We start from the raw sequence: 26,983 nt of genomic DNA, 5'->3' as shown, positions 1-26,983 counted from the left end.
TTTGCTCACTAGGAGCCCTGAACTCAAGTTCAAAACCCTTCACACCTCATCATAATTACTATCTGTTTTGTGGCACATTGTCATTCTCGCAGCTTCATTTCTCAATTGAACCCCCAGAACCTTCCCCGCATGGTTCCACAACCACCCCGTTTTTTTTCTCTTTACACGCCTCCTCCCCCTTTTCCCCCTTCATCTTGCTTTTATCTGCCGTCCTGCGGGCAGACATCTCTCAACATGATAAAAGCCAAAGCCAGAGGGTGGCAAGCCCGCTGCCATCCTGGTGTCAAAGTTAAAGCGAGAGACAGAGGGAGGATGGTAGCAAAGTGGGAGCCTAAGTGTGAAGGGGCTCTGTTTGACTTATTGTTATGAGCCACAGTAACCTCGCTGCTGAAAGGAAAAGCTCAAAAGAATAAAAAGGAGCAGACAGCACTCTTTGTTTGCTCCCATGAAAGTCACACATACTGAATGCTTGAGCTTAAACAGAATTGATCAGATTTATTCTTATCAATGAGTTGAAGTTGCATCTTATTCTTGTCTGTGTTTGAACATTTTCAATCCTACCGCCAATATAGTCCCTGACTTTCCATATAGCTGTCAAAACAATATTTTTGCCAACAACTAATGAAGAGTCAGGTTTGAAACGTTCTACTTTTCAGACTTACTTCATTCTGTTGTCTGAGCAGCGGCTCTGCTTCAGCTATTCTCTAAAGTTGCTTTTTGTCTCACATTCCTCCCCCAGAGAACTTCCTTTTCTTGACATTTCATTTGTGCTACCTCATTAATTAATACCGCAAAGCATATGTATATGCATATGCAAGATGTGATTGTCACCTGCTCAGCTGAACCACACAAATCTTAATGCATCTTATCACATCATCAGATAGTTACAAAGCCCCTAAAGTGGATTCCAAGAGTGCTGCAAGATTTGCTCATTTTCATTTCTTTATTCACAACATTAATGAAAATTAGGTGACACTTACATTTAACTGCATTAACTACATTGTAATTTAACAAACATGAATATTAAAATCACCATTGTAAAAACTCGAATAGATATGCAGTTAAGCCACAGAGGATGGTTTCACCACTCAGGATTGATGGCTGTCATAGTGACGCAGACATATATTTTGGCTCATCTGTATTCGTGGAATTGGGTAGTTGGGAATATATAGTCAGAACTATCAACTGTCAGAGCAGCAATGGAAAATGTGATATCACAGACACATCTCAATTAAAATAACAGGATTACAGAGGTGCTGTTGTTAAAAAATGTCTGGGTACCACTTTACTTGATTACAAGTCAAAAAGTAGTCTTACTGTTAAATAATGTGGTCTGTGCTATGTGTGTTGTTGGCAAGGGTTTGGCCAATGTAAAAATGTTTAAACCCATTTGATATTAAACCAGGATTGGATTAAACTGGGCTGGACTGATGTACATAATTTTACGACTGAATATAGTGGCACTTAAAAGCCGTTCCAAAGTGGATCATAATAACACAGTGTCCTAATAGCAAACAAGTGTCTATCAAGTTGTGTCACTGAACATCAAAGCTCCTGGTCCACAGTACACTTCTACAATATCAGATGTGCACTTCTGTTACCTTATGCAAACAAACTACAATATCAGATGTGCACTTCTGTTACCTTATGCAAACAAACTACAATATCAGATGTGCATTTATAAAGATACGTATTTACTGGAAATAATATAAAAAAATAGCCAACAACAAGTAGCCTATAGCTTGTTATTTACAATGTTCATTTAACTTACCAGTAACTCTCAGCTCCCTGGCAATCTCCCTTCAGCCAGGCGTTTGCAGTGAAATAAGAAGGAATTGTGTCCATAAAGTCTCATTCCAACTTCATGAATCAGCCATACCTTGTCCATAGCAGCACTTTCAAAGCGAGCATCATCAATGAATAGAAACAGGGCATCCAATAAAAGTTCAGGCACACTGGTGCACAATGTTCTTGCAGCTAGTTAGGAGGCTCTACAAGTCATGTCTCATCTCATTACCTCAAAAAACACATAAACCTTTGATAAAAAATAAACACAATGTGTTGTGGTAGATTGGTGGAACCAGAAACTCTATTGTTGGACTTGTTATTGTTTGTCATGTAGGACTAGATATCATTTGATACTGGTAAAAGTTCTGAGGAGAAACCTGTGTTTCTGTAAAAATGCCCAAACAAATATTTTTACATACTTTGGGACATGTAAATATCTTTACTCTAAACCCTTTTTGTAATTAAACAAAGAAACCATAGTTCTCAAAAGTTTAGATTAAAAAAAACTTTCTCAGGAACTATCCCAACAAAGAGCAAACAATGCCAACTTTTTGAACCTGACAGTTTTCAATACTTAGTGCTACAGACACTTCAGCCAGGCCAGTTCTGCATTAGCTCCTAGACCTCAGCTCTTGTAGCACAGTGATGCAGTCACTTTAACCTTTATGAAAAAGTTTCTTTTCCCACAGTTGTTTATGTAACGTCTCTGTTTTGGAATGCACCGCAAATCTGGTAATTAATTACCCATGGCGCATTGCGTCAGCTCAGCAGATGTACCCCGGTCGGTCCCGAGGGCTGTGAGAGCAGCCGCTGTTCGTGGCCAATCAGGATGAAAGATTGTGCAGCTGATGCAGCTGGAATGACACCAGGAGCTCGTCGAGGGAAACATTTTCCTGACTTAAGTATCTGATATGGAAGTTTCTCATTGCTAACATAATCAGACGTGTCCTTCTTGTCAAGAGCGGGCAGATTCAGAATTCACACAAGAGCTAAGGCACCACACAGAGGGTTATTGTCAGAAAATAATGCTGAATGCCAGGATGTGTGTGCATGGGTGGTTGGGAATGAGAATGGGTGGAAGTATGTAGCATTGTCAAACCCATTTTCTGCTTGACTGTCAGTCAGATAACTGTCATTTTAACAGCCTCTCTGCTGGTTATTGTCATCCTTTTTTGCAGACAGATATAGACAGACAGAACAAAAGGTCACACTGCAGAGAATGTGGGTTTAGGCTCAAACTCAGAGCCCTGTACAGGATGAGCACCTGACAAAGACTTACAAAGAAACAGATAAATAGCAGCACTCTTTGTGCATTAGCTGCAACTTTGACATCTCCTCAGCTGACACTTAGAGGACACTGAGTCACTTGTAGAGAAAGATAAACTGTCAGACAGACAGAGCGAGAGCACAGTGTATGATTGAGGCCAACACTCATCAGTCTCAGTCAGCGTCACCTGCTCTGACACTTGAAGTCAGTGTGACTCCGAAGTGCTGCTTGAATTGTTCAAGGAACAATGCTGAACCCATCATTCACAAGAGAATGTTTTTTTTCTGAATTCTGTAAGTTTTACCATATTTCAAATGCACTGATCCAATGACTCTCTCTTAATGGCCCCCACTTGAATGTAAATTAAAATAATTTAGCAAGTTTTAAATTGGCAAAAAACTGAGTTTATCCTTCAGTGTTTCTGTAATTCACTTGAAACCGATTTGACAGATTTGCTAAATAAAAAGGAGAACAGAAACGAGAATAATGTTAGAGTCATGTAAATGAACACGTTCTCAACATGCTCAACTTGTCAGATACAAAGGACTGGTCTGTGGCTTTACATGTCAAATTGTAAAGCTCTAGTTACCCCTTTATTTATCAGCTTTGGAAATTACAGGGACAGCGTGTAAGTTTCCACTCATTAAATGTCTACAGTATCATTTCCTAAGAAAGTTCATGTAGGTTTTCTTTGGTTTTAATTTTACTTTCTTAGGGTTAGGCAACAAAAGAAAATGGTTAGTTTTAGAAAAAGACAATGGTTTGGGTTACAGTAAGTATATAACTTCATGACATGTCACAAACGTCACTTAACAGATGACAGGTGACATACTACGCTAAGCTGTTTAAATAATTCACCGTTGACACAGGACACAAACAGCAGTTTTCTGGGTGAAAGTCCTATGTTTGTTTGACCCATCCAACTTCCACTGCTGCACACGGCACTCAAATTGTGGATGGTTGTGGCTCAGAAGGTAGAGCACCTTGACCACTAACGAAAAGGTTGACAGTTTGATCGCCAGCTCCCCTAATCTGTATGTTGAAGTATCTTTGGGCAAGATATTTAACCCCAAATTGTGTGTGTTTGTGTGTGAATGTTTATAAAAACTGAATAGAAGGTGGTACTTTGTATGATAGCCTTTAAACCCATGTATGTGTGAAGTGACAAGTGGTGTGAAAGTGCTTTGAGTGGTCGAAGACTAGAAAAGTGGTCCATCAGCGCTGGTCCATGTACTTTTTAGTTTTTTATTCTTTGGCGGTTGCTTGTAGCATCAGGTATTGACACGGCTCGGTGTGTCTCATACAGAGTCTAAAGGGTGCCTTGATGCATCATTACTAAACCTGAGGGCCACTGTCACAGTGTCAGTGAGTATGAATACATGCACAGTTAAGTCGAGCTACGGGTAAAGCTTCATTAGGCCATTTAATTGGACTTCTGTCCCTGTCCCAGCATACAAGCACCAGGAGAAAACATATTTATTGATGGAAGTATGTCCGACTCCTCCACAGTAGTTGGAGATATGCCCTCTCTCAGCCTGTTGCTACTGGATCTTCTTCTGGTTGACCTATCATGTCACATTCCAAACAAGTTAGCAAGCGACAAATGGGTTGCATGTAAAACAGTGATAATTTGGATAACATTTCAGCATTGTACATTTCTTACATACTCTACCCTTTACTTTTTACCTTTGTCTTGTTTTGTTTTCTTCCCATATTCTTCGTCTTTTGTTTTTCCCAGCTTTCTTCGACAAATTTAAACTGTTTGGCTTCTGTGTCAAAGCCTGGCACAGGGACTGTGGAACATGCGCAAAACGCCTCGTCCACCTCAAGTCCAGTTGAGGTGTATACATGAGAGTAGACTGATTGCTAACTGCATTATCTAGTTGTTTTAGTCTGACCTCCAGAAATTGACTTAGTATGATTTCAGTAGGACTAACAGTTTGCATGTTTTAAAAGTTCAGTTTTAGTTGGACTAACACAATAATTTGACTTTTTCTAACTTCATGCAAACATACTGAATATTCAATGAGTGTGGAGTGAGAATGGGCTGTGTGAACAGAAGGGTGAGGAACCAAGTGTCTAGTGTTCCATGGAAATGTGTCCTAAATGTTCTCAGAACCAACGCAAGACTCTGACTCCGGACAATAGTATGTATGTACTAGTTCTCAATGTAAATCCCGCTTTAATTCTTAGAGAAAGCTGATCTCCTGCAGTCTGAAAGTTTAAAAGTAGCTGAAAGTTTCAGAGGTGTTACATAGCAGGCCCTGAACTGTATGTGCTCTAATAGAGTCCCCTCAGAGGTCAGGGCTTGTTTAGGTTCTGAGTTAGATACTGTAAGGCCACATTGAGCCCCAAGAGCAGGTTAAACACAGCTTACAGGGCTTAGCTCGACTTTGGATGTTGGCTGGGTCTCTTGTTGTTTGCTCTAGAAAAAGAGAGGGATGGATAGATGGATTGAGGGAATGAGAATGAGTGGGAACAGGAGCTCCTTTGTTCGTATTCTGTCCCACGTCCACAAACTTGTACCAAGGCTTCACTCATTTTCTCTGAATTCATCTACTTTTATTTGCGTTTTTTCTTGCTTTTACACTTTCTTTCTTTTGTTTAAGTCACACACTGCATCTCTCTCTCCCAGTGTGTCTCCCGCCAGCAGACTGGATTAACCAATTAGAAACAAGCTATGAGCTCATCCGGTAGCCACGGTGACCGCTGGGAGAATAATATGAGCTCATCCTCCAAACAGAGAGTGAGAGAGACTGAGAGAGTGACCTGTAACCATAGAAGCAATTCACATCAGCACTTCATCCAGCTGGTCAGCCTTCACACGCTGCTACAAATACTGTAGTATCACGGAAGAAATATACTCTATCAGTCTGTGAGATGGGGAACATGGGCAGAGAGAAAAAGCACACCTAAATTTGCACGTTTTACAAAACTGTTGAAAAGCACTTCAGCAGTACCTACATTAAAATCTCTTAGTGTCCAAAAGCCAAAGAATTAAAAAAGGCAGTTTAAACTAGATTAGCTCACAGGACCAATACTTGATAAGTGCATGTATTTTTTTCAAATGCTTTTCAAATAATAGGAGACAACTAAACGAACCAAAAAGAAAAACATGTTCAAGGAATAATGATATAAATTAATGATCATAATAAAAACTTAAAAATACGCCCCAGTTATCCTCATAGGCTGAAGATATGCCTAAACACACTGCACAAATACCCAAACCTTGATCTGGATTCCTGCTATGATTCCAACTTCAGCGACATCACAGGGGAAATGAACTCTTTAGCTCATAAAATAAAAGAAAAGGAGGGAAAGGAAAATGTAACCCTTGCTACCTCTCCTCCCTCCTCCTTCATGTTGTCTCTTCATGTTGAGTTCATCCACGCGGCTGTGTTTGGCCAGCGGGCAGCAAACTTCAAAGAGTGTGAAATTGAATGTCTAGACGTCACCCTGTCCTTTCTCTTTCTCACTCTCTGTCTCAAACACACACACACCATACACACCAGTCCTATTTCCTCCCGACAATCTCTTTTCTCACCCTTTATACTCAACAATAACATACATAGCAGCATGCAGTCTATCTGTTTGATAGTAGTTTTTTTTATTATTTAACATATATTCGTTTGATACAAATTTTTACACTGGCTGCTTTGATGTTCTTTTCATTTACTGTCTTCAGTGTAGTATTAGTCGAAGACCAGCATTCCTTCACAAAATGCTGTGCGGCTGCCTTTGTGATTGGCTGTTTCATCACAAAACACTTAAAGCTTCACCAATAATTATTTCTTTAAGTGACAATGAATCAGATGTCTACATGTAATATGCAATGTAAAGATAGGGCCTTTTGGTCTCTTTGAGCTCATAGTTTAGGATTCACTCCACGATTAGTGTACAGGTAAGCTCTGATAATCACACTATACACTGCCTGCTTAGCATCATATAACCTCAGGTGTGTGTTTGGACCTTATAGCTTTCTGTGCCTTTAACACTGTCAAGACACCTTACTATTACTATCTTCATTATCATTAGGGGCTGGGTATTGGTTAGGCTTGGGCAGCGTACCTACATACCTTGCTGAAATTCCACCGGGGTATGGCAGTAGATGACGGTAGAAATGTTGTGCCCTAAATTCCACTGCATGGTTTGACTCAACTCACTTTTGGTACCAGGTCCTTTTCTTTTTTTTTTGGTTTAGTAGATAGTACTCCCTCGGTGTAAAGATGGAATTCTTCGCCGATCTCCAAACTGACACCACATGAAACTGCTATGACGCCATCTTTAGTGCAACAATGGCTGAAAATTGCTGTCAATTTTGACGATGGCTTGGCTGCTTTGAAATGGTGGATTTGTGCAGGATGTCCCATGGCATGCAAGTGATAATTCCTCTGACTAATCCGTGGTCTGCAGTGTTTTATCTCCACCCTCAAGTATTAGCTCAGCAACCTTGCGACCTTGACCAAAAAAACACCAGGTACCAGGTACTATCCACAACTTCCGTTAATGGAAAACCAAAAACAAGCCAGTCGCGTATCATGCAATGGAAATACAGCATTAGCATCAGTTTGTTAAACTCTAGTCCAAAGCTCATCTTAAATCTACTTTGTCCCGTGAGGAAATCCACAGATTCCAGGACTTCTGTTAAAATGAGCTGATTTTGCTGAATTTTGCAATAATCTAGGTTTTCATGCAAAAATAGTTTCCTCTGCATGTCAGAACAGTTACAATACTGATGGAATAACTCAAGGAGCAAAGTCAAATGTCCATCAGGCAGCTGGATTACAGTTACTGAAGCAACCAGAAAATGCCTTAATTGGATTTTAACTCCCAGATGTGAGTGAGCTGCCCTGATTTGAAATGAGCGCTAAAATCCAAGGAGTTTGCGAAACGATGATAATAATTGTTGAAGTCCTTAGTGGCTCACTGCTCTCCAGTGTGGAGTGAAGTTTGCCTCCCCTCTAAGATGCTCGTGCTCCCTGTATATCTTCCTCATCTGTAATTTTTGCGGCTACCCGCCCGTCGCTGAACCCTCACCCGCTTTAAGCAGATCAGTTTTAACAGCCAAGATGAGCAGTGAGTGGGGTTGCCTGCCAGCTCAGCGGGGAAGGGGGTGATGAGTGCGAGGCAGAGAAAGAGCACTCCCTTTCAGACAGATTACATGTCACTCTCTCTCCTCCTCGCTTTCTCTCCAGGGAATCACCTCCCTCTCTTACTGCCTGTCAAACTCCTGTCTTTTTTCGGTCTCATCTCTCCTCTAATTATTACTGTCCCTCCTCCTTTTCCTCACTCTCTTCACTCTCGTTTTCTTCTAGTGTGATCAATCCCATTACACAAACTTTTCATCTTTTTTACCCTGCGCTCTTGCTTCAGTGTTTCATCATCAAGTTTTAATACTCTCTTCATCTCCCTCTTCTTCGCTCTGTTGTTATTTCCATGAAAAGAGGAATATATATATTTTTTGCCTGTGCAAAGTAAGATTTGGGTTGGGAGTGAAAAATATGCTCAACCAGCCAGAAGTATAAAGGTTCAGATTTGAGAAGCAGCCAGCAGAAATGTGACACTTAACTACTGACTGCACACAGCCACCAGGCTTGGAAATTAACTTTTTTGTTCACCTGCCACCTTGGCTGATAGACTTCAAAATCTACCAGCCACTTAATAGATAACCATGTTTTTTTTGGGCTGGTGAGTGAAGCAAATCTAGCAGCCACTTGCATATTGCTAATTTCCAACCCTGGTAGCTCCGAAGACAAGACTGGACTGAACATGTTCAATTTTGTAATCTGATATAGAAATGTCAACAGTTAACTGTTAGTCAGTCACCTGCAGAGAATATTTTTGACCCATTTCGGTCTATAGGATAATTTTCCTTAATTTCATTTTACTGCACTGTGCCCAGGCACTCATTCTGTTCAGTCTTTGATTACCACTGGTAAAATGCCCACCCTCTGGTCTCCCCCCAGGTCCCAGTAGCTGAGTAAGCAGCTTCATTTTGCAAAAATAAAAACTCATAAAATAATAAATAATAATAAGAATAAACAATGAAAGATTCAAAGACATGAGTCAGAACTAAGAAAAAAATTTAAAATAACAAAATAATAATTCTAAAATTAGACCATTAACAGAGAATAATTCCTATGACTTAAAATTGATTAAAAAAAAATAAATATTTGATTAAAATAAGACAAATAGACCAATAAAAAATTATAACACACAAGAAAAAGAAAAGACCAAATAATAGATAAAGCAGTAAAAGTAAAAACTCACCTAATTTAAAACCATGAAAGAAGTGAAATAAAATAAAATGAAATAAATAATAGTTAAATTGTACCTTTTATACAAAGCGGCAAAGTGGCATAACAGTGTTATATTCCCACCCTGAACAGGCTGTGTAAAAGGAGGTTTGTGTCAGTGGAGCACTGGACTAAAAGGAAAGGCTTAGTTAGCAGTTAAAGGGTGTTGACTTATCAAAAGAATTAACACAAACTGACATCCCTAAATCTAAAAAAACAGCCTCTGTGTGTTTGAGCTGGTGCGTTCAGATTTATACAGCCTGCTCCTTTCTTCTAACTGTGGGACACCTGGTGGATTCTGCCATCAAAAAGGCTGATCTGTGCTCTATTTAAAACCCTGATGACAGTCACACTGCAAAAATACATGATCTAAGTTCAGAACTGAAGAGGAACTATAATTAGCTGCATTTTACACTGTAGTAAGTCTGCTGTGTTTCACATTTGGGTTGTTGTTAGTGTGAATTCTCTCAGCAGGAGTGTTACAGCTTGCCTTTGTTTGATCCAGCACTGGGGGAGGGTGTACAGTAGACTGATAGACAGACAGACAAGAGGGGCTTTGCGGCAAAAAGGTGCAAATTGAAGCAGTTTTCGGCTGAATGAAGAGGGGATGACAGGCGGAGCGGTGGAGCAAACTCTTCTGGTTTCCTGATAATGAAGTGAAACTGCAGGAGCGAGGGAGGCCAGACCGGAGGGTTGGAGAGAGAGAAAAAGACACAAAAGAATAAAGATGACTTCATTTCTTTCCAAACATATAGACCACTTTGTTTCTGTAACATATAACACACAGCCTGCTGTCGTTATGAATTCATAAAAGCAGAGAGAGGTCTGCGTTTAAAAGCACCGCTGAAATCTGGGTCACACATCACAGTGAGGCAGATTCACCTCTTTTTCAAAACCACTTTTCACATCAGTATGTAGCTGCAGCCCGTGTGCATGTGAGAGTGTTTGTTCTGTTCTTTCAAACAAGCTGCTGAAGTGCATCAGATCTTAGACTGTGTTTGCCGGGGGGGAGGGAAGGGAGGTGAAATCCCACCTCTGTCACTCAGGAGCAATTCCCATCAGGCTGTTAGAGCGAGTCAGCGTTAACGCCGGGCCACAGTTCACTGATTTACAGACCCTGCTAGACACACATCGCCTGCAGGCAAAGACACTCACCTCATCAGCTTATCTCATTTACATTTTTATGAAGTCCACGTTATAAATCCACAGTATATTATATTTTGTTAAATCCACATTATTGCATTTGATTTTAGAGGAAGAAATGCAGATTTGTTGTATGTGATATTTGGCTGATTTAGAAAACAAGTTTCATTTTGTTTTCTACCGCCCTTTTTATATGGAACTGCGCAAATCTTTGTTTAGCAACATAAAAACAGATATTGATTTAGTATACATGGATGATGCACAAAGATGAAGTTTACATATGAAACATTTAGATTGGCTGGTTATTTGGAAAAAGCATGGAAGATTAAAAAACAAGCTCTTTATCAAGATAAACTCTGTTTGTAAAATTTGTAAAATTATTTTTCACTGAAAAATTCCTTTATTTTTTCAAGAATACTGATAAAACATTATCTTGTAACTTAATTGATTTTTTTTGTATCTATTTTTATTAGTATTTTTTAAATTTATTTATTTTTGGTGTAAAACCAGAAGATGACACTTTGTATTATGATGGTTTCTTGTAATCCCATATGGGATGGGCCAGACTAACTAACAACTGAAGCTAACTAGATCTGGCATTTTACACCTGCACACATTATAATTTTAACAACTTTTTTTGTACAGTAAGATCTTACACGATATTTAATCTCTGTACAAGCTGAGGTTAACACCTCTAGTGTTTCTAACATTCTACTCACTAACAATTTTGCCAATACAGCAACATCCAGTACGTGTACATGATGCTAGAAAAGGTTGAATTATTGTGTTAGTCAAAGTAAAGCTGGACCTTTAAAATACATGTAAACATGTTAGTCTGATGGGAATTGTCAAACCTCAAGAAGTTGGACTAAAACACCTAGGTAAATGGGGTCCTGGGTCAATTTACTTTTTCATGTATACGCCTTCATTGCACCTGAACTGGCTTAGGCATCTGGCGCATGCTCCATAGTCCCAATTTTTATAACTTGCCTGTTTAGATTTCATAAAGGCCCCATATTATTTATATTTAACGGTAGGTCACTGTCTGTGAGGTGTCACTGCAGTCTGTGAGCCCAGCCCATTCTCATTCAGTCTTTTGGCATGAGAAAGAGATAAGAGACTGAGCTCTGGTGGTGCATGCTGTGCACTACATACAATAAGTTTAATACAAAGAGGAGTGCCTGTGTTTATGATGGTACTGAAAATACATACTGTACCTCCAGTATTTCTGAATAACTTGGTATACTGTAATACCTTGATACCAACTAGTGTGAACGTGGCTTAATACATTTGCCCCAAAAATCGAAAAACTGTGAGCACATCTGGGTAAATTAAAGTGATGACCCGAAATGACCTGGATCTCCAGGGGCCCCTATAAGGGCCATAGTGTGTCCTGCTTTATAATATGACCACGGGGCCGGCTCTCTAAGATGGCCCCTGTGTCAAAATTTAGTCTTAAGAGCTTCATTATCGCACTTTTATGCTTATAGTTTGCATTCTGCTAAATGAATGTGTTAAATCAAATGACCGCAGAGTAAAATCTGGGACCAGGCAGTACACCAGCAAGATAAACCCTGATTCCAGACATAAGTTTGAAAACTACTATCATATTACATACAACCCTAATTACCTTTAGTTAACTATGTTCTCAAGCAATATACCACAGTTTCCACTTAATTGATAATTATAAATCAATGAGGAGCAGCATCAAGGAATGACTCGCTGCAGAAAACAAACCCAACAACAGAGATATTTGATCAAAGGATTGTTGTGAAGATTGAACTTTGCTGATGGAGGCTCTCCCTCTCTCACACACACACATTCAAACCCTCACACATTCACACACACACACACACACCGGTCTGGATGGTGAATACACGCTCCCAGTGAGGATCAGTTCAGCTCAGCATGTTGAAACAAATACCAGGCTGCTCTTTGTTTTAATGATTGTAGGGAAGCTTGTTTCAAATCCACCTGCCAATCTGTCACACACACACACACATTCACACCCTGCCACTCCCTCTCTGTATTATCAGCAGATAAAACCCTTCCAGTGAGGCATTGCAGATTTCATTTGAATGTGTAAATTCCAATTAGGATTAGCTTGTTTTCTCTGCCGGTGCTGATAGCGGCTTTAGCATGTCGCTGGAGGAAGTGTCGGCCTACTGGAACTCATGATAGACAAGCTGATGAAGCCAGATTAGCTCCTTTCAGTTTTGTGTGTGTGTGAGTGTGTGTGTGGGCGATGCTCTTCATAGCTGAAACTAATTAGCAGGTTGTCTCTGCTGCGGAGGGAACGAGCACCAACACGCTGCCTGCATAATTGTACACTTCTAGATATCTATTTGTCCATCTCGACAGACCGCACAGCTGCATGTGTGGATGTCCTGCAGTGTGACAGGAAGTGTGTGTGAAGTAATCTCATGAGTGAAAAGTGCAGCTGTCGAGAAACAATATTTAGAGGGATGCATGGAGGAGCTGAGAGCTGCTGTAAAACATTTTTGACCACTATGGATTTTTTGTATAACATTCTAATTCATATCAGAATCCTGTTTATTGATCAGTAGGTTTTCACATGCAGGAATCAGCTGGTGTAATGTTGGTGTAATAAGAGTAAATATTATGAAAATATAAAAACAAGCACGGCAAAAATCAAAAAGATAATAATAGAGAAGAAAATTGCAATATAATATATACTATATATATATATATATATATATATATATATATATATATACTGCAGCCAAACTCCAGGTTGTTTAGTCAAAGCAGTTCAGCTCCTGATGATAAACTGACCAGATTGGCCTTAAATCTAGGACTGAATCTCAGCAGTGACTCAAAAGGAACAGACAGGGATGTAAACTGAAACGCTGCCATATGTGGGATTTTGTCTAAGTCATTCTGATTATTTTTTGGACAGTCTGGTGTGCTTAAAGACTTAAGACTGACTTTACCAGTTAAAGGAATCTGTATTAATTACAGTAATATGTATCAACCCTTTGAAACCTTAGCATGTTGACTGGATTTCTTTAAAAAACATGGGAAGAGGACAATGAGGAACTTAACAAGAAATGGCCAAAAATTAGCAAGAAATTTGTGAAAAGTTACAAGAAAATTAACTAAAAGTAGGCCAAAAAAAACAACCAACAACAAACACAATCTGAAAAATGACAATAAGAAAGAGGTCAAAATAAAAAAAACATATTCTAGACATGTTTCTCTTTTCCTCCCCTATTTTGAGGCCATATTCTTGTCAACTGTTACTATTTTTTTTGCCATTTGTAGGACATTTCCTGCCAAGTTACTCATTGCTTTTTTGTTTGTAAAAGAAATCAAACCAGGCGTCAGGTTTCAGTGGTTACAATGCTTGTGAAAGGCATCTGAATGCAGCACAACACAAAACTGATGTAGGTCCAGGTGTAAAGGGTTAACCTCTCAGTGGGTTGGTATAGAATGGAGCAGAAGCTAAATCATTTATCATCATTCATTTATTGTTAATCTGGATCGGTTTAACAACTGGTGATAATGTGGTGAAAACAGCTGTTTACAATTGTCAGGACTGCAAATAATCACTTGAAGTTGATTTGTTATTTAAATTAGCTGATTTGATGACATCTGACTGATCCTCTGCAGGTCCATCATCATGACTGCTAACACTGGTTCAGTGATCTACTTCTAGTAGGCCTGCATGTTCCAGTCTGAATAAAAACAGTGCCTGGTGGTGTGGTGGAGTGAGTGATTTGAAAGAATTTAAAGAGATGTCATGACTTGCAACTTTGGACCCTTCTGACTGTCCCCTCCCCTGGCCTCAGCTCTGCCCTGACACATAACACCTTCACAACCTCCATGAAGGTTTTTCTTTTTGTTCCAACACTTTTGGCTCCTCTTTTTTTCCCTTTTTTTCCCTTTTGGGGTGGCTGTGGCTCTGGAGGTATAGCAGGAAGTCCATTGATCGAAAAGTCAGCGGTTTGATCCTGAGCTCCTCCAGTCGAAGTATCCATGGGCAAGAAGATGATGGCTCTTCCATCGGAGTGTGAATTTGTATGAATGGTTAAAAGCTGAGTAGCAGTTGGCACCTTGTACGGTAGCCTCGGGCCCACCAGTGTGTGGATGTTTGTGTGAATGTGTGAATGTGACTCGAAGACTGAAAACATTTTGAGCGGTTGAACAACTAGAAACAGCTATATATACAAGTGCAGGTCCATCTACCATTTATTGAAATATCTCTATATCTTATATTAAACCATACAAGGACAGACAAGCAAACCCCCGTCCTGGACAACAGCAGTAATATGATGGACAACAGCTAAATGCTGGAGATTCATGGGGGAGCAGCAGAAAATGAATAAGTAGTGTTGGTATGAAACAGAGCCATTAACAGCAACATAAAGCTGCTCTAAGTGAATGAGCTAATTGTGTGGCGGCGTTCTGAGGACACGAGCAGCGTCCTAATGAAAGCTCTGCTGCTGCTTAACGGCCACCAGGAGAGACTCTCCCCCACAGAGAGAGGCCCACTGGGACCAGTAAGGCTCTAATAGAGGGGTGTCTGTCTTTTACTCTGTGTGTGTGTGTGTGTGTGTGTGTGTGTGTGTTTTGGGTAAGGGGTACAAGGGTGAGTGTTGTTGTGTCCCAGAATAACACACTTTGCTATCGAAGCAGCATTATAATTCACCTGGGCCACACACTGACACATTAACACAACTAATCTCCATTAGTGCGTGTGTGTGTGTGTGTGTGTGTGTGTGTGTGTGTGTGTGTGTGTGTGTGTGTGTGTGTGTGTGTGTGTGTGTTTCACCAGGGGAATGACATCCATTTGGGTTAGCTTTTAATCTTGCAAATGAGCAAACATAACTCTTCCTACACTAATGCCACTAACAGCCAATTATTGTGTGGGTTCACTCAGTAAGAATGTGTGTGTTTGTGTGGTAATGTGTGTGTGTGGAGGAAGGGGACAGTCATTACGGAATTGCTAGATTGTGCATGTGTGTGTTTTCAATCATTATCATGACTGACTGAAGTGAGAGTGGGATTGAGTTTACATCAGTGCAGCTGTGACCTGTCAACATTAAACCCGTTTGATGCTGTAATGTAGAGATGAGCAATGCATAATTAAAGGAAGATCACTGTTTTAATCAGTGCTTAAAGAAAATCATATATATATATATAAATATATATCTATATATATATAAATATATATCTATAAATATATATATATATATATATATATATATATATATTATTTTTGAGAAACAAGATAAGCTACCTTTTCTTGAGTCATTTCAGATCATGATTTCAAGTTATGTTTGTCCTTCAGAGAATGTTTTTTGTTTGTTTGTTGTTTATTAGTTTATTAGTTTCATGTAGTCTTTATGAGCTTTTTTCTCCGGTTCATGATCTCGGTTGAAGTTTGTCTCAGTGTACATTGGCTGGATGTCCGAAATTGACCGTAAAGAGTCTCTCAGAACCACATCTGGAGACCTCCCACTTAGGCTTGGGTGGTATGTAATATTTCATACCTTCCTGAAATTTCACTGTATATGATATATGAAGGTATAAGTATTTGGAGCGCCCCAGCTTTTCAGACTAATCAAGACACAATAGAAACCCCAAAAATGTCAAGAAAAGTAATATTCTCACACCTATTTTTGTCATTAACCAGAAATATAGCTGTACACCTTTCAGCTTTTAACTCTCGCTCCCAGGGAAGATTGACAAGGCTGAAATTGCCCTGTTAACTCATCATAAACACACTTTATTCAGACTTGCCAGAAAAAAAAAACCTCACACAAACTTGGCTACTCTTGCTTGTAATCTACTCAGTGAGTCTATTGCTCCAAGAACCACCAGCTCTGGATTGGTCGAAATAAATCCTTAATTCACAAAGCTAGATGTGTTAAAAAAAACAAAACATGCTGTTATTCCCTCTCTGCTGTTGCTGGCTGTAACTTCTCCCTCCACCACTAAGTGTCACTGTGTTTTTCAGCTCAGCTTCCTGTTCCACTAGAAGAGACCAAAGACAGAGTTTTGGTGGTGCGTGCTGTGCAGTACATACTAAGACTTTAATAGAAAAAGCAGTGCTTGTATTTATGACAGAATTGAAAACATACCTTTGGGATTTCTAAATTTCCTGGTATATCGTAATCTAGTGATACTAGATTTTCTATTTTTATTGTATAGTATGTCTACAACTAATGACTATTCTCATTATCTGGTCATTACTTTTTTAGTTAATTGAGTTATTAATTTGAGTTATTAGTTATTTAATTTAGCTAATTCATTTTGTCAAATAAAGCCAAATATGATTAAAATGCTGAAATAATAATTAACTGATCGAGTGTCTATTGATCGACTCATGCTTTGAACAATACTGTGATACATAAACTGACCCTAGCATGGTAGCCTTGCTTGTTGGCCTTTGATTAAAACATAAAATGAATGTGCTGGGTGCTGTAAGCTCAGTGATGTCGTGACTACTACAGGACGAGTTGGCAAGCTACAGCAGCTGGCCGGCTAACTGCTAATATGTCTTCAGCATCATGCTGGCATCAGACAGCCAGGGTAGCCTGCTGGTTGCCAACTGGACAATGTGTTTGTACCATTTACTCCTGTCTCACAGCTGACTGCAGATCTTGCCACATCTCTTTTGTGGATTCCTTTATATTCTGACAGAGCTGGTTATATAAAACTGGATGGTGCAACACAGCTAATATGATGGCTTGCCTCATTTTGGATTCTCTGGCTCTCCCTCAGAGGTCATCTCTGTCAAGATGGTTTGCATTCTGTAATCTCGCCTCCACAAGCCAATCTACCAATTGCAGTGATGCCACTGAAATTATTTTGGTTTGAATCATTGCTGTAATAATTGCTATAATTCTGAAAATAAGGCCAAAGTTGCAACATTTCCCACTAACTACAGATCACTTTGTTCTCTTTGGACTAAAGATCAGTGTTTTTTCTGCTCTACATCTTCTGTCGATGCGCTGCATGTGTCATCCCAGAGTCTCTTTGTTGTCACTGTTTCCTCATCAATATTCACAGTGTTGATAATGAGTTATGGCTGCTGGCTGCTGCTGCAGCTCTAATTGTCTCCGGTGGAGCTCGGCTCCCCGGCATCCTCCTGTTAATTGCGTGTTTTTAGCTCTACTAAAACATGTTATTATGATCGGGCCCCGGGGTGGAACAGCTAAATACACCCACACACACACACACACACACACACACAAAGAAACACATGTACTGAACATATAGATTGTTGAGACACAGGCACACACACACAGTTATTCACACACTAAAGAAAATCTATTCTCATGATGCTGTCAAGTCCTTAAGGCCTGTTACTTGGATAAATGCTGCTGAATGTGTTTGTGTCTGTTGGTTAAAGGGCTGTGTGATTATGACTTGAAAATACAGTATATTCTTTAGTTAAAACAGGTGAAAATATCCTCGAACTAATGCTACAATCTCACCCCAAGTTTAATATTAAGGATATTTTTTGGAAAAATAAAATCATTTTATTATGAAATCAACACTTGTTTCATGTTGACTGAAGTCAAACCCTTCAGCCAACTTTGCCTTTTATCAGCCTGTTTTGAAACTGTTGTTTCAGCTGAATCAATCAGGCCAAGCTAAAGTTTACTGCAGTCTGTATGCAAGCCAAACTTCAATTAAATCTTAGCAATCTGGGGGTTAAGTTTCTGTCAGAGACTTATCAGAAATACTGACTACACTGTGCAAAGAAAACAAGAATAGACTTAGACCCAAGTCAGTGTATTGATTGTCTTTGTGCCATGAATATCAATCAGTACCATGAGTTCATTGGGTGCAAAAGTACCTCAAGATAGTGCCTCTGTGGATAATATCAGGCCTTAGAACAAACACTGCAGAATGGTACTCAAGTCAAGATTTTGGGGTCATGCAGGGACCTAGTTGGTGCCACCTGACTGAGTGTGTTGTTAGGTTCTTTGTCACCTCTGCTGTCTGCTGTGTGTTTCCTCCTGATACCTGCTGACAGCTGCGCTTACATCCATCAGTCTGGTCTTATGTGTGCGTGATCGGTGTGTCTGATTTTGCGGTTTCTGTGGCTTCATTTTTCCTGCTGCCAGTCACAGAGTTATAGGGGTAACCGTGGATACAGAGGTAATGCTTGAAAGCTACTGCTGCCTGGAATTGCATCGGCTGCTTAGGCTCGTAGGTCAGTCAGTTAGTGGGTTTACAAGTGATTAAATGGCTGCTGTAGAATTTTTGCCCTGGAGGCTGAGGGGGTTCAAGTGCTGTTGTTGCATGTCATTCCCCATCTCTCTCTCTCTCTCTCTCTCTCTCCACTTATTTCATGCCATCATTTTACTGCTGACTCTCTAATATAGCTCTGAAAAGTCCAACACATCCTACACTGAAGGATAATGTTCTTACACATCCATTAAACTTATTTTGGAAGCTTTGCTAGTCTTTTTTAACTGAAAAAGCATATCATCATCTTAGATCATCTTAGACTGTCTTGTAACTTCTCCCTCCACCACGAGACGTAGCTGTAACTTTCAGCTCAGCTGCCTGTTCCACCAATAGAGACCAGAGACTGAGCTCTGGTGGTGCCTGCTGTGCACTACATACAATGAGTTTAATAGAAAGAAGAGGGCCTGTATTCATGATGATATTGAAAAACATACCTTTGGGATTTCTAAATACCCTGGCATACCACCATACTGTGATACCACCCAAGCCTATTTGGAAACACCATTGTTTACTGTATGTACAGCTCAATGCTAAAATAGTGCTGTAATAATCTATAATAAATAATAAATATAGCAACTTCTGATCAACCTGTATGCATTTCAGGCTTAAAATAACATCCCCTGGTTAGGCCACACCAAACAACAAACTTTGAGAAAAAGTGAAAGGTGAAGTCAGTGCAGAAGTGCCAAAAAATGACCATTTTGGGCTGGCTCTAAAACAGTGTAAATCTCCACAGACCACCATAAACATTTTTTACAACGTGGTACAAGAAACAGTTTTAGTCTCTATAGCTAATTACAACATTCATGACACCTGTCTGACAAATTCACCTGTTTCCATTTTTTAAAGGCTCAAAATTATGTATATTTTAGGGTGGGTTGGCTTGAGTGAGGCTGTCTGCTGATAGTGTCCACGGCTTCCAATCAGATCCATCCCCTCACTCCCGCTGGTTACTTTTAGCTCCAAAAAAACAAGATGGCAATGGCTGAAAAGCCAAACTCGAAGCTTCAAAACAATGGGAGACGTCATGGTTGCTACGTCCATTTTTCATACAGTCTATGGGTCCCATCTATTTCCCGGTAGAGCTGCACCTACTTCCAATTTGCCCATTCCAAATCCAGATGAGAATACAAATAATTTAGATAAGTGAGTAGCTACAAATAATGGTATATTTCAAATATATTTCCCCTGATTCTGAGGTCTTTTTTTGCACAAGCTCTCCTCTAAAGAGCAGATTAGAAACTTGGTTACTTATATTAATAACAAAGAAATAGCCTGTCTGCAGGAGAATTATAGCAGGATACTGTCCCCTCTTGCGGAAACTGGGCTAAGTATCCTGCTAGGGTTTACATGCTGCTTGACAAATCATATTACTTTGTGGGTACAGTAGCAGATTTGTGCAGGACTCATAAATCCAAGACTCTCCATTTCCATCAGCAGTCCAGGCTCTGACGTCACATCTTTACATGTTTAACCTGAGCTGTTACCTTTTAGCCTACATCTTTTTACCTGCACTCACCCTTTCCTCTCTCGCTCCATCTCTCTAATCACATTACCCTCCCAACCCTTCTCTCTCAGCCATAAGCGTATTATCCAAGCCTATATTCCATCGGGTAGATTGCTTCAGGCTTGTGTTCTGCTCCTCTTATCCTTGCCGTCACTGGGGATAATTTCATCACAGCTCTCTTTGTGCCCGTTTGGTTTGTTTAATACAAGCAGCTCGTGTGTGTGTACAGTATTGTGTGTGTTTGGGCGAGGGTGGGAGGGGGTGGGTGGGGGAGGGGGGCATTAGCTACATCCCTGTTGGGTTATTTTTTGCAGGGTGGCTTTGGGTTGAACATCCTCCCTCAGGGCTCAAGTGCAACACACACTCACAAAAACACACAATGTAATGCAATAAACTGTCAGACGAGGATTTCAGATGAGCATCATTTCACATTACAGAGCTCTGTGTGGGCAGACAGATAATACAAGCATGAAGTACTTAAACACAGCCACACTCCTGTTTTTCTCTACCCATCATTGGTCTGCTTTTTTTGTGTTTGTGTTTCACAGCCAGACAGATTAACAGGTAATGAGGGAGAATTTAAGAGGTTGGTTGGAGGGATGAAGAGGGTGGGAAAGCGTCTAAAGAGCCTGTTTTTATGCCTCTACAGCGGCAATAGTTGTGGCCGGAGGCATCATGTTTTGGGTTGTTCGTGCATCCCATTCTTGAGAACGCAATATCTCAAGAAAACTGCTGGGAAATTTCTTGGAATTTGGCACAAACATCTAGTTGGATTCAATGATGAATTTGTAAGATTATGGCAGTCACAGATCAAAGACTAAGGTCACTGTCACATGCTCTGTCTCATTCTTGTGAACGCAATATCTCAACAACAGCTTGAGGGACATTTTTTTTTCTACTGACTGACTTCACTTTTTGTGGTCAAACTTTCACTTCAACTCAATGATGAACCTATTAGATTTTAGTAGTCATAGATCAAAGGTCAAGGTCACTTTGGCTTGGACCTTGGATTTAAGAATAAGCTGAGTAGAATTTGGTGGTTGAAGGTCACTGTGTGCTCACAAAATATGTTTTTGGCCATGACTCAATAATTCATATGCTGATTTTGACTAAATTTCAAACAAATGTCTATATGACGAAGTGATGACATTTTGTATCCAGACAGTCAAAGGCCAACTCTACTGTGACAGTATAATGTTTTGTGGCTATTTTTAAACGCCGTAACTCAGAAACAGAGGGGGTGACACCTGTGTATTTCCAGAATCCAGTCCTAAGAACAATGTATTAACACTGTTTGACGCAACTGGGTCTATTATGGTATTATCACAAAAATATGGTACCTTGTTAAAGCTTATTGAAATAATATCTTCTCCTTCTCCCTGAGTAGTCACTTGACATGGCTGGTAAACTGACCTTTATGTGTAAAAGCAGCGGAGTGGAACTTGTCTGATAAGTCATGACATTGGGGCCATACTCATAATGTGTTTTCCCCTGCCTTCTGTTGTTATTTCTGTCCTGTTTTTGTGTTGTCTCTGCTAAAAGGGTCAGCTCACATGTAAAGTTTGGTCAGTGTTTTGAGTGTCATCAGACTTGGTATTTTTAAGATTGTATAAGCTGGTCAACAGGGGGAAACTGTCACTGCTCTACAGTAACGAGGCATTAAAACCTGTTGTGTAAACTCAGCCCACAGGAGGGGAACAGCAGAGGGGATTAGAAAAGGTTGCCTCCCCCTCCTGTGATGCTCGAGCCATTTCCCGTCCCTCTGGGTCTGCACAGCATCTGTTCACGAGACTAATATAATCACTGGGCCCAGTCTGACTGACAGGAACACACACACACACACACACGAGAATATTGGTTCTGTTCTGTTCTAGGGAGGCCAAATGAAGACTAGCAACATTTTGATCAATGTTATCATAACGCACACACAAAGAGACACACACACTACAGACCTCTGCCATACAGCCACTCCCCACTCACTGTGCTCCAACTGAACTCCATTATGTCCATTAGCTTATCTGCACACAGAGATGTGAGGAGACTCTGATGACACAGCCGTCCCACGCAGGAACAGAGTGTGTTTTAGAGTGTGTATGACAGACTAAAAGTGCGATGGAGAGATAAAAACAGGTTGGACACAAAGCCAAAAGGTCCATCTCTCTCTACTGAGTGTTCTGCACGCACTCACTGAGCACTGGAAGGTCCTCTAATTCATCAGAGAGCAGCAGATTGTTTTAGACTCAAACAAAACATAAATGTAAGACTTGGGAGTGATTATAAATGAACAAGGCATGACTTCTTAGTACCAAGAAGCTGTTTTCTCTTCTTGATGTGCAGCTGATCAGGGGAGTCATTTTAACATTCAATAAAATTGCACCGGAAGGTGTCATTACAGCAGACTTTGAGGCAAGCAGTTTCACCGCTGCAGTGAAAGGTTGATTAATCAATCAACAGAGAATTAATCAACAATGGTTTTGACAATTTATCCTATTTTTATGAATCGCATACAATCCAGGGATAATCAACTTGCTTTGCTTGAGGGCCACTTTTGCAAAACAACCGTAGGATAGGGGCCAGTTGCAGCAGCCCCATACATGTTTATTGGGTTTAAGGATGGTTCTTGGATTTTAGAATGTTTCTAGGATTTAAGGACATTTCACCGATTTTATTATATTTCACAAATTTTAGGACGATTCTCAGATTTTAGGACGTTTCTTGGATTTAAGGATGTTTCTTTCTTTTTTTTGTATCCTAAAAACACAAAAACAATTCCCAGTGTGAATCGCTTTGTTATTATTGCAAATTAGAAAATGGTTGGGGGGGCACCCAGCACCCTATTGGGTGCTAATAGGGTGTGTGGGGCTGTATGCTGAGTATCACTGCAATAATCATTTTAATCATTCATTGCGACCATTTTCTGTTTTTTAGCTTGTCAGCTGTTGCCCTTTTTTCCACAATTTTTAAACATTTCATAGACTCATCAATGAATTGATGAACTGAGAAAATAATGGAAAGATTAATCAATTTCTCTTTCCAAGCATGACTTTTACACAAAATGAGATGAATAAAAAGGAAATAAATAAGTTTTAATTCAGAGAGAGAGAGAGAGAGAGTGTGTGTGTGTGTGTGTGTGTGTGTGTGTGTGTTTGTTACTCGCTCAGTCTGAATGAAGTATAGCTGTATTGCTCACACTGATGGACGCTGATGAAGGTGTTAATGATGTTTTTCAAAGTAAAACCAGCTGTTGACCTACTTTGGGAACCTGGCAACACAACATCCATGTACCTCAACCACACACAAACACACACCTACACGCACACATTGATTAAGGCTATCGGCCAGATGGTGCTCTCAAGGAAGTCTGTTATGTTGGTGGGCTGTTTGAAGTCATTGACAAGTTGCAGGTTGTGTACATGTTGGTTCTGTGTTACACTTTTTCAGACTTCCACATATTTTACAGCATTAAGATGATAAGGACTAAATTATAAAGCTTTCTTTGAGGACTTTTTCACACATTCAGATTGAAAAGTAGTTTGTTGCTTCTCATAGGTTTTGAGCTTTCAGGCTCTGCAAGCTCCTGATGACACTCCTCTGCCCTCTCGTGGTCTTTTGTAGAAAGTGCAGCTCCATTGCACCAATTAAACTCAGCTTTTCATACACGAGTTGACACATGTAAAATGTTTCAGAGGAGGTTGTACAAGGGCTTTACACTTTTTTTCTGTTTCTGAGGTTTTCTGGCTTCTGAAATTTAGCGTCTGAGGTGTGCACGAAACTTCTCTACTGAGCTGACTCACAGTCGTGGAGATTTAAACAAGCTATGTGTTGCTGTTATATTTAGCACAATAACAGAGTTAGGGCACTTCTGTTGAAAAAAGAGTAGGAGAGCTCCTGCTGATGCTGCCCTGTGTAGTTATGCCACAGTGACACCTGTTGGTCAAATGACTGTACTGCCAACACAAGTGCTGCACAGTATGACATCACTTAAATGGCCAAAATGTCTGCTTTGTTTCTCACAAGTTAAGTGAAAAGTGATAACCCCTGATTTTGAACGAATGTGTCTTTTTCTCTCTCTTTCAGAAGGAGCTGAGTCTTCCCAGAAGAGGCAGTTTGTAAGTACCCATCACCGCGCACCAGCCCGCTAGCCTCCCCTCTTCTGTCCAGAGCCTGTCCTGTCCGTGTTGTTGTTGTGGTTGTTTTTCCCAGTGGTGTCATCTAGCGAAGTTTGGAAACCTTTGAGGGTGCAGTGGCCCAAACAAAGATACAGACACTCTTCTGTGGTATAAGGTGTGGTCTTTTTGAATATCAGTGGAAGAGAAGCTTCTGCTCCACCTTGAAACATTACATGTTTGTCACTGGGTTTCTGTGAGTGTCTGCCTGTTGTGTAGATTTTAATAAGAGTTAAATTCTATTATTTGACAGGGTTCGTACAGTCATGAAAAAACGGGAAAAGTCATGGAATTTGCAAATAGCATTTTCCTGGCCTGAATGCGTGAATGAAAAAAAATTGGAAAACTAGATATACTCGACAAAAATTTTAAAATCCAACTATAATTTCTGTTTTTACAGTTTCTGGCTGTGATAAGGGAATTAATTGGTAAAAATTTGTATGAACCCTGGTTTGAGTGTCTTTAACCAGAATCCTAATTGTGCCTCTACTTACACTTCTTACATATTCTAAAAATTGACATACTAGTCCTTTAAATATCGCCAGGGAACTACATTCTGTGTGCTTCAGCTGTTAATCCTTATCAGGTTATACAGAGCAAGCTTCCAGTAAAGGGTTAAAGGACAAAGTTGAAAAGCCACTGAGTCCAGGTATGTGTGTGTGTCTGTGTGTTCATGTGAGTGTGTGTACCAGAACAGCTGAGCATCCCTCTGTGTATAGATGCAGGCCTATAAATATCAGAGAGTGTGTGAGTGTGCCAGGCAGCTGATTGATTGTCCAGTGCTGGAAAAGTTGTACATGTTTGGAAACAAAAGTAGGACTTACAATCGTGTTTGTGATGAACTGCTGAAAGATAAAGTTTGTCATGGTGGTGTAATCATCATGACTCACTGTGGAGTTTCCCTCTGCTAAACAGCACAACAACAGGGGTCAGATAAGGTGCAGCTCACTTCTTTCAGCACTGCTTACTGCTGCAGAGATACAGGCCACAGCCACTCCATTTCAGAGCCGTATATTATATCCATATACAGTTATCAAGTACTACCATTTTTACATAAAATATCGATAGAGAAATGTGGATTTTCTCCCTGTGAGTCTGTTTACTGTCTGGTCATGTGTGGCGGTGTAGGCATGACTCTGACTCCTCCAAACGAGCCCTTATGTAAGACTCTGATTCAAGGATATGATGTTCACATGTCAGCACATGACTAGGCCACTCCACATACCCAATTATTACCAGGTGCGCATGTAAAAGTACTCACTGCATGACTGACAACATCAGCTCAACCCGCAGTGTGTAACACCCGAAACCTCTGAAAACAGACCCTTAGTTTAGTTCCAGGATGAAGAATTTGATTTAAATAAACACATCTTTGAGGCACAAAATACAATAAATCAATGAATGAATGATAAATAAATAAACTAAATAAGAAGAAATAAATAAATAAGCACATAATACATAAAATAATAAAAGTTTATTTGTCATGAAGAACCAACAGAGGTTTATATATAGTTTTGATCATCCAAAGGGGGGTCTGCAGAGAAAATCCCGTTTTTTCCATTTCCTGTTAGGACCCTGAATGGCTGTCGACCCAGAGAGATAGTTATGATAATAAATATGAGAAAAGTATGATATCAAATACTTTCATAACATTATTATACTTGTGTACTTGCAAAAAAAAAAAGTCTAACCTAAGAATAGCAATATCACTTGGCCAACAAAAGCAGAACGTTTAATTCACTGAACAACCAGGCTTTAATTAGCCTATTACCCCCAAAATTTAAAGTTATGAGATTAATCTACAAACTTTCTGCTGTTAAGTAGGTTAGATGCAACAATGAAGGCCAATATCTGGAGTCTGGAGCCTGTTCCTCTCGATTAGTTCAATGTCTGCCTGCTTAGCACGAGCGAACACAGCTGCTGGGGGGTTAGATGGGTGTCTTTAACCCTTTGTAGAGTTTTTTATTGGCATTTTCTTACTTAAAAAGCTATTCTTGGCCTACTTTTATCATATTAGTGTGTGTACATTTAGTGAAAAAATTGAAAGTGGCTATGCTCTCCGTTCACAGAATAATGTTCCTATTGTCTGTATCAAGGGTATGTATGGAGTTTGGCAAAAGAGCCTTGGTGAATGCAGGTCCATATATGTACACACTCTTGGCTGTTTCAAAGCACTTTTGCAGGAAATTTGTACATCAACTTCTACATGCCAGTTTCAGGAGGTATTTTAGCTGATCTTTTAGATTTTGTTGTGTTTAGTAGAACAAACTTCTATCTTACTTTTCTTCCTTTGTAGTATTTTCATTTTGGGTTTTATTGTGTTCTGTTTTGCTTGTTTTGGAGTTGCATTTTATAAAAAATAATTCAGACATAAACTGTAATTCATACGGACATAAGGGAGGGGCAGCGGCAAATACTATACATGATATATTTTGTGAGATGGGGTTTATATTTTTTAAAAACTAACCTAGACTAGACCTACTTTTTTAGTTTGGTTTTTAAGTAAATGTTACTCCCACTTTAATTTGACTACTTCCTCTATCATTTTGTTATTTTTAATATGTCATACATATTTATTATTTTACTC

The 26,983-nt window shown here is 39.8% G+C and overlaps 1 protein-coding gene across 2 annotated transcripts in view; it reads left to right on the top strand.

The window, feature by feature from the left end:
• The window catches only part of mast2 (microtubule associated serine/threonine kinase 2), a 179,037-nt gene that overhangs the window by 63,536 nt on the left and 88,518 nt on the right, over positions 1–26,983 (top strand). For both annotated transcript variants that reach the window (XM_042513315.1, XM_042513331.1), the window contains one exon: positions 24,308–24,339. In XM_042513315.1, coding sequence (XP_042369249.1) covers positions 24,308–24,339 — 32 coding nt within the window. The remainder of the gene's footprint in view (positions 1–24,307; positions 24,340–26,983) is intronic.

This window comes from Plectropomus leopardus, chromosome 3 (assembly GCF_008729295.1).
Source record: "Plectropomus leopardus isolate mb chromosome 3, YSFRI_Pleo_2.0, whole genome shotgun sequence".
Taxonomy (NCBI): domain Eukaryota; kingdom Metazoa; phylum Chordata; class Actinopteri; order Perciformes; family Serranidae; genus Plectropomus; species Plectropomus leopardus.
Note: the sequence above shows the minus strand (reverse complement) of the source record. Positions and strands in the feature narration are given on the sequence as shown.